This window comes from Typha latifolia, chromosome 2 (genome assembly GCF_019914945.1).
Source record: "Typha latifolia isolate L0001 chromosome 2, TyphaL0001v2, whole genome shotgun sequence".
Lineage (NCBI taxonomy): Eukaryota > Viridiplantae > Streptophyta > Magnoliopsida > Poales > Typhaceae > Typha > Typha latifolia.
In genome coordinates this window covers 2,913,608-2,922,755 of record NC_133087.1, presented here as the reverse complement: position 1 = coordinate 2,922,755, position 9,148 = coordinate 2,913,608, and the positions used below count along the sequence as shown (strand labels likewise).

At 40.4% G+C, this 9,148-nt stretch overlaps 1 protein-coding gene across 1 annotated transcript; it reads left to right on the top strand.

Annotated features, from left to right (window-relative positions):
• Positions 1-2,707: 2,707 nt before the first annotated feature.
• Positions 2,708-8,625, top strand: LOC140782270 (RNA demethylase ALKBH10B-like). Its single transcript, XM_073128752.1, has 7 exons — positions 2,708-3,850; positions 5,343-5,473; positions 5,625-5,742; positions 6,493-6,594; positions 7,267-7,382; positions 7,460-7,614; positions 7,742-8,625. The coding sequence occupies exons 1-7, from the start codon at positions 3,313-3,315 to the stop codon at positions 8,190-8,192; spliced, it is 1,611 nt and encodes a 536-aa protein (XP_072984853.1). The 5' UTR covers positions 2,708-3,312; the 3' UTR covers positions 8,193-8,625.
• Positions 8,626-9,148: the final 523 nt, after the last annotated feature.

Here is a 9,148-nt window from a genome sequence, read left to right as displayed (position 1 = left end):
TGACGTTTAGCTAACCTTTCTTTCAATCACCGTCTAGTTCAAAGACAAACGTGACGATTACTTCCAATCCCGAATTCAAATTCCAAAAGCAACAAATTTAATTATAACACTATTCTAAAAGGCAAAAACACAACAAACAAAAAAAAAATTCATTGAAACTTTTCTTACACGGTTATTTTCAACCCATTTAAGTTTTTTTTTTTTTTTTTGGAAAGAAAAAACCCCCATAATCTCTATATATAATTCCAAGACTACTACCATGAGCATAAAGGCATCAACATCCGTATGATGTGTTCAGTATTGTAATATATTTAACTAGGAACAAGGTTGAACAGTTATTAGTTCATCATGGCATGGGAATGTACACCCATCCATCTTCCCTTCGAAAACTCTCTTCCTTTCCGTTAGGGTGAGGACGGATACGGCGTCGTTTTCCGTCGCTTTGGCTTTCTTTCTTCTGTGGCATGGGGCTCCCACGCCAACGACTTTGATTCATCCAGTGATTAATTAATAACCGCCGTGTGATGGAGATCGGTCGCCCAATGGCTCTCCATCGTGTATGTGTGTGTATATCTAATTGGATACTACCACTATGTTCTCACCGTGACATGCGTCATAATTCCACAAGCGTTGTATCATTAATCTCGTTAAATTTCAAATAACACCTTACGTTTTTGGTAGTCTTGTCGCTTTTGTGAATAAGACCAGTTTTGTAATCTGCCCTATCGTTTTCGCATATAATTATTTCATTTTGATTAATAGCCTTACTATTATTTTGTCCCTAACTTATTACTTTTTCTCTGAGAACTAATGACACGCAGATTTTAATTTTAATTTTTTTAACTATAACTCGTGTTCATATTGACTCCTTTGTTTTGTTTTTGTTTTTTTAAATTTGCATTCGACACCCTATATTTTTAATATTTATAAATTAAACTATGTAATTTATGAAATATGCACAGAAAATACTATGTGATAGATATGATTTACTTAGCGATATTCATTAGAGATAGAATTATAAATAATTAGATAAACTTTTCAACAGCATCAAAAATAATATCGACTGAATTTTAAATTATAGAGAAATTTGAATTCAATCTTAAATGGACACAGAGACACAAAAGAAACATAAATATATTTTTATCATAAAATATAAATTATAGGAAGAACGAAGTAAATTTAGGCCTAACCTTTTCCTATTTTTTTTTTTTAACGTTACTTAAACTTTCTAAACTATCTAATGTAAACAATAAAAGTTAAATAACTATTTTACCTTTATTTTAAAATAAGAGTAAAATGGTATCTAAGGGGCCTACATTTATATGATTTAAAAATAATTAATCAAACAAACATAAACATCTAGCTTGTGTAACCTCGGGCAAGATTCATGTGACTTGTAGTAAGTCGTGAGTTGGAAAATCACCGTGTGATTAGTATTCCAAGATCCCTCAAATACTTTGACCGACCAATTACATTTACATCTACTTACTTCCAAGATTGCAGGAAAATTGTTCACATCACGGATTTTCTATCGCGAGTAGGCAAACTCGCCTATCAAACGTATTAAAAGAACCTAAAAATCAAAAACAAAGAGTACACAGGGACAGGGGAAAAGAAAATAAATTTGAGAAGAAGAGAAGGAAAAGACGAGCACGTAATTACTGTGTGAACGCAACCCGTTGGAATCTAATCATACGTCGATACTGGTCTTTTAGTTTTCAACTGCCACATGCGCAATGCTGACGTGGACCGGTCATACGAGCTAAGTTATATCTATAGATATTATACGAGGGCCACATATCGAGGAATGTCTTTGATCTCTTTACATGGATGGATGGATGGATTGGTATAAATAAATGCGTCATCATGCTTGCAGTTGTAGCCAATTTGACGATATCTCAGAGCCAATGTTGATCTTTGGAGGCAACGAAAAGATTGAATAAAAAACTATAACAAACTAATTAAAGGCCAACTAGGAATGGAATTAGTTCTTCCTGTTAATTGTTATTCTCCAATTTGAATAGCCCCGTGATGGTAGCTTTGACAATTGAAGGAAAAATAAAAGAAACATAAAGAAAACTATTTGTTTAGAGGCATCAAATCACCCTTTCAAAAATGTCTCACGTCTAACTCCTAAAAATATTATTGACTACTTGTGATGCATCTCTATCTCTAGCTGTATTAATTTGAGGCCATTTTGTATATAGAACTCGAAGCAAAATTTGAACAAGGGAAGGCTCTTCTTAATAATGCATGTGTGAGCAGAATATTGTCTACGTAATCTACCCCCAAATTGATACTTAAAAGAGCCACCAAGAGAATGACGACACTTGGCGTCTCCGAGGTGGCCCCCCCCTCTGTGTTAAATAGGCGGTGGGCCCCGTTTATCCCCTCCCCCTCGGTCAACTAATTTTGCATTGAGAGGCGGAAAGTGTATTAGCTCTTGCGACGTGCTGGATGACGCCATGCCCCACGGGAACACCAGAACAGACGCAGCGCATCCTTGCGGGCATTTCGATAAATATTTCCCTCTTTTCTTATTTCTTTTATTTCATTTTAAAATTAGCTAGATGCTTTAGTTCGGGTTAACATATTATCGACCGCATTATTCTTCTTAACCTATGCCCACCAACCACTATTTAATCATGGAAGTTTGCATATTCCACCCTACAGTTTAGCATATTTATGGTTTGATCCTATGTTTTAGTACTAAAATACAGGGTTTATAACGTAAAGTAGCCAAGTAGAGTGGCATTTGGCAAATCTCTCCTCCCTCCCTTAGGAAAATCTAGACCGTTGGGTCCTACCCCTCTGATATGGACGGTCCAAAGGGGCGAGCGGTTAAACTGCCTGGCCCAGTAAACGGACGGCTGCGATCGGTTGAGAGGGACAACATACCACGTGGATCGCAAAGCGATATGCCGTATATTCCCCTATTCGCCTCTTGGTAGAGCGTGATCAGGTAACCTCCCCGTGAGCCGGTGACTCGATCGTATCTACGCTCTGTCTTTAAACGAGGATCCACTGCATTCCCTCTCGTATCTGCGATTTCTCCTCCCGTGCTATCCTTCCGCCACGTCATCTATTCTGCGATACACGTCCACGGGACCTGTATTTATAGGCGGCCAGAAGAGGCTCTCAGCTCTTCGCTTTCGGAAAAGAAAAACGAATCGAAACTAGAGAAGAAATTTCAGATACGTGATTTCAGAAGAAATTTTTTTTCCGATACGGTCTTCTGGTAGTATCGGCAGTCGGCGCGAGTGGTACGAAAAGATTCGAGACGATACAATACCTGTGAGGGCTTCAGGCGTGATGTCGACGGCGGTGCCTGGGGCGGCTACTCCGGCGGCGGCGGCAGCCGCCGCGATGCCGGACGTGTTCGCGAGGGACGCGATCATCTCCTGGTTCCGCGGCGAGTTTGCGGCGGCGAACGCGATCATCGACGCGCTCTGCGGCCATCTCGTCCAGATCGACGGCGACGGTGGCGGCGCGGAGTACCAGGAGGCCTTCGCCGCCCTCCACCGGCGGCGGATGAACTGGTTCCCGGTTCTCCATATGCAGAAGTTCTTCTCCATCGCCGACGTGGCGACCGAGCTCCGCCGCGTCGCCGCCTCCCGTGCGGAGGCGGCGGCTGTGTCCGCCATCTATTTCCCGGAGGAGACGGTTGAGATCGAGAAGGGTGCGGAGCAGGAAGAGGTCGAGGAGATCAAAACCTCTCCGATGGAAGAGGAGACTGACGGAGCCGTTGACGGAGTTAGAGTTTCCGTTGTTGAGGAAGCGGACGAGGGAGATTCTTCGGGCGATTCGTCGGATCGCAAAGCTACGGACGAAGAAGGCGGGGCTGACAGACGTGAGTATTATTAAATTCCCAAATCTCCCTACTTTTTGATGCTCACCTAATTTTCTATTTTATCTTATTCCGTTATTAATTAATTCGTAAAATTTCGAAATTTATGGATCTGGTCTGTGTTTTTAGACTTGTTCAGTTGAAACGAACCTCCTCGGTAGCACCTGAAGCCAGAGTAGACTCTTCATTCAACACCCGGCACTGGACGGATCCCGTCACCGAACAGATCGGACCGCTCTGAATGCCTTACATTTACTTGTTTGTTTACTTTCGTCCATCCTAGCCGTCAATACTCAGGCGAGTCCGTGACCGGAGTCACGGACAGCTGATGTTTCCCATAACGTCCGAGTTGGGGATAAAATAGGTGATAAATGCTTCCCACTTTATGTAGCATTTGCACTCCGCCTTCTCAAACGAGGGGTACATGCAGAGACAAGATGGGGGGTGTTGATAGAAAGTTTCTTAATATAAAACATAAACGTGCCCTAAGGACGAATTTTCGATTTGTCCTGTTGGATTAAGGTAATTTTACCACTTATCGTCGTGTACCTCGAGGCGTCCACATGTCGCTTCCTGTTAGGGTACGATCCAGGGACCGGAAGAACTTCGGAAGCTCTGGTCCGGCGTGGGAGTGCGTGGGAGTCAGTCATAGGAGTTTGGTTATGCCGTCTAAAATCCGCCGCCTGATCAACATCAGACGGGTCAGAGCACAGACGAGGTGGTGGGCCACGTGTTGCGGTGGAATATTGGGTGGGTAGGTGACTCATGGGGCGGTCCTGGACCGGCACGAGTCGGGTCTATGTTAGTTGAGGGGGGTGAGGGGATCAAACCCATCGCCGCCCATATGGCTAAATGAGTGGGCCAGGTGGAGCGGCGGGTGATCGGCTGTTCGATGTCGAGCAGCGAGCTGTCGACTTAGTTGACCGTGACTATGGTTTGGACCCCACATGAGCGTAGTTTAATATTGGGTAGCTGGGGATGAAAGTAGTCTCACACTTCTCGAAGGAAACTTCCGTCCCTGTGAGTTAAATAGGTCTAGTTATGCTAGCTATAGGTTGGAACGATGCTATCTATGCAAATTATACACATAAATACTTTATCTCACTATATTTCGATTCTTTAAATAAAGCATCTCTTTTATAGTATCTGTTTCATTTAAATATGATGCTTGGAGTCGCGAAATAGATTAATATTTAAGCTAGAATTTATGACAGTTTTTGTACGGATTCACTGGTCCACTTAGTCACATTCATACTATATATTATCAAATTAATGATGCTACCATTTGAATGTTTTGAGCACGGCAGTCTTTAATGTCAAACTCTGTTTCCAGTGTCACCCCACGGCATCATTGTGTCACTATTAGAAAACATTAATCAGTTCAGGCTGCTGAATTTAGACATGTTGTTCATAAAGAGTCAAACACATATGTTGATAATTTTCTGATTGTCATTTTAAATTGAGAGTAATTATCCTTAGTTGTCTTTGCATGTAGGCTCCCAAGGAGAACAGAACCTCTTGGAAAATGTTCAAATATGTTCTGACCATGAGGATTGCATGGCACGTCCTGAGAGGATCAAAACCTTGAAAGGTTTTGTAGCCAAGGAGTCTGTGAAAGGGCATATGGCGAGTTCCATCTTTACATCATTCGTCATTCGGCACACTCTGTATTGAGATGCAGTAGATGATGCCGTAGGAAATAGTTGTTTGATTATTTGCCTTTTAGATTATGGTAAATCATGATTTAATTGTTCCCTTATTTGTAATCTGTGTTCAGGTTAATGTTGTAAAAGGTTTGAAGGTGTACGAGGATATCTTCACAGATTCAGAGCTACTGAGGCTTTCTGAATTCATAAGTGAGTTACGTCAGGCCGGAAGAAGGGGAGAACTTTCAGGTAAGCTAATCCTCATCGACAGTTGTTTCTCATCTGTTGAATTTAAATTCCTTTATTATGGTGCAAAGTTAATATGTTTGGCTGAATTTAGAAAAGTACAAGCCACATAGAAAAACTGGGAAGCTGTGTCTGTAGGTTGTGTAAAGTTGAAACAGAATGAGGAGACTTGAGAGCCTGTTAGTTTTCTTTATTGATTGAAAATAAAGAAATAAATGAAGAAGAAAATAAGTTTCTGAAAGAAAGCCAAGTTGACTGATATATTAGCCGTAAATGAAGAAAAATATTTCCTTTTCCAATCGGCTAGAGATAAGAGGTTCAAAATTAAAGTAAGATATAATTATCTACAACGTAACGTATCCTAGATCAGGAACAAGTAATAAAGCAGTTGAAATCTAAAATTCCTATTTCCTTATATTCACTGAGCGCTTATAAGAAGGAACAAAGGAATGTGCTGGAAAAATTGAGAGGATTCATGAAATCATCATGCAAAGTAGATCAATTCTACACGACAAAATATTTAGATTTTTGTGTGTTTTGAGAAGTTCTGGTAAATGTTTGATTCAATCAAAAGTTCCTTTTATTTTAACACACATGTTTCATGAATAAATAAGTATTTACTAATCATAATGAGGTCATCATAGTCTATGCACTTAGAAGAAATAGAAAGAATACTCGTGCATGTGCTTGCTTTAAGGACAATCAGTCACATGCTTTTATCGAATGCTAAAAGCTTTCTATTTCTGCATTTAGGTGAGACCTTCATTTTCTTCAACAAGCAGATGAAGGGAAACAAGAGAGAGATCATTCAGCTAGGTGTTCCATTATTTCAGCCGACAAGCGAGGAGGCAACAAGTAATTCCTTAATGATATGACTGAGTTCTTCTTTTATCTTCTGCTTCAGAGCTTGAAGTCCTAAACATTATCATGATACATATCAATCATAACTACTGCTTTAAGAGTTCAGTAAACATTACTGATATGACTGACTTTTTCCTGTAAGCTCTTGCATTCAGGTCATAAACAGTATCATGGTGCAATTAGATTTTCTAGGTCAACATTAATTGCTTATGACCAAGAAATCCTCTACTTTTGTTTTCTTTTTTTGTTATCTTTGCAAAAGTATTACTTTTGATGTTTTAAAACAATACATATAAAATATGGCAACTGCTGAAAGAGGGCTATGAAAATATCTGATCCTTAATACATTTATTTGGAACTTCTGAGGGGCATCAAACTTGAGTGCTTTTATCTGCATTCAAGAATGAATGCGTGCCCTCTGTGCATATGCCATCTCCTATTATGTTGAAAATTTCACTAGTATATGCTCCAATAGTCTTTATTTTCTGTTAGTACTTTCCAATGTTCATTATTCTTAATTTGCATTCACCTTGTCTAATATGTAGCATTGATCTTTGTCTATCTAGAAGATGGCTAGTAGTTCTTATAATATCTATCTAAACATGTTGCTTCGCTTCCCTTCACAGATGAATGTTCTCAAGTAAGAATCTTTTTCCTGTTCTGCAGGTAGCATTGAACCAATGCCCTTGGTTCTACAGGCCGTCATCGATCACCTAGTCCAATGGCGTTTAATACCAGAGAGCAGAAAACCAAACAGCTGCATCATCAATTTCTTCGACGAGGTGTGCTTTTGTGTGAAAGGAAGGATAAGAGTCTCTGGAAAACTATAATTCTGAACAAATATACGCTTCTTTTGCAGGACGAATATTCGCACCCATACTTCAAACCACCACACCTGGACAACCCCATATCCACTCTTCTCCTCTCTGAAACTAATATGGCTTTTGGAAGGGCTCTTGTCAGTGATCACAGTGGAAATTATAAGGGCCCCCTCACACTTTCTTTGAAGGAAGGGTACGTGCTCACTTCTTTGTTCCTTTTAACTCAGCAAAACACACAGGAATCGTATGTCAAACCCATCATGCTCAAATAACTAGTGAACTATAATCGAATTAATTCTTGCTTTGATCTTTACTTCCAGGTCCTTCCTAGTTATGCGTGGGAACAGTGCTGACATGGCGAGGCATGTCGTATGCCCATCCTCCAATAGGAGGGTCAGCATCACATTTGTGAAGGTTAGACCTGCCATCAGCCAATCTGATTCATCTCCTCTACCTTCTCCGACGAAGGCCATGACGATCTGGCAACCTGAGACACCAACGGCACAAAAGGTCTCAAGTGGTGGCGTGATCGGCTACGGACCCCATGCGATGATCCCTACTGCATGGGGAATGGCCCTCCGTGCTCCTCTCGTCATGCTAGCGCCGGCGAGGCCCATGGTGATGAGCCCCAGTCGAAAAATGGCGCGGAGCGGCACTGGCGTCTTCTTACCTTGGACTGTTGGCCCCAAGAAGTACATCAAGCATCTTCCACCTCGTATTCAGAAGAGGAGGTTTCCCTCATTGCCATCCCCAGTAGAAGTGCAAGGCTAGGAGTATCTAATTTATCGGCTAAGTCGTTTGTTTTGTTTTTGAGTCATCTCTGAAACAGAAGGACGTAGGTTTTGTGTGTTTCCTTCGAAGATGAGCCTGAGCCATCGGTATGAAAGCTACAGAGCTTTGGGTTCATCCATGTCGGTATTTAGGAGGTTGGTCTGTCATGTCTTGTAGTGATGTGCAGTGAATCAAAAGTTATGGAGAGAGAGTTTGTTGCTAAAGCAGTTCTTTCCGTTATGCAGTTAAGTTTTTCTTTTTCTTTTTTTTTTCTTTCTTTCACCTTTTCCTTTAGGTTGAAAAGATAGCTGCCATGGGTAAAGACATAGGATAGAAGAGCTAGGGACTTTTAAGAGTTTCCTTCAGTAAAGAACAGAGTTTTGTAATGTTCATGCTAAAAGCTTTATCCATAGTTTCTGAACGGCGCCGACAATAATGTGTTTATTTTCCCAATTTTGATGCTCGAGTACAGCACTAGTTTAGCTCAATCACAGGACAGACAGATACGAGGGAAGCTCAAGATAGACTTTTGATGTCGGTCGTTTGAACTTAAATCTATGCACAATTGCTTGCAAATTGTGGTGCCTGTATCCAATGTACTGATTAGTGATGTGCAGTTTTCTCATGCAACTGGAGAGAAAGCCTTCATAAGATTTTATGAAAAATACTCTGGTTTTTTTTTTCTATGGCGATGTAAATGTAATAGAAAAAAAAATTCTGGGGTAGAGATATAAAAAAGACAAATGTAAGCAGATGAGAAAACCCCCTAAAAACTAAAGAGACATGAAAATTCTCAGACAAAAATCACTAACTCTGCTGTAGATAAAATAGTACAAGCTAACAGATATTAATGCTTCACCGCGAGCTATGACAATTTAACAACAAAATACAAATGATAGTAAAAAATATTAATAGAAAAAGAAATGAAAGAAAAAAGAATTACATGCTTATTTTGA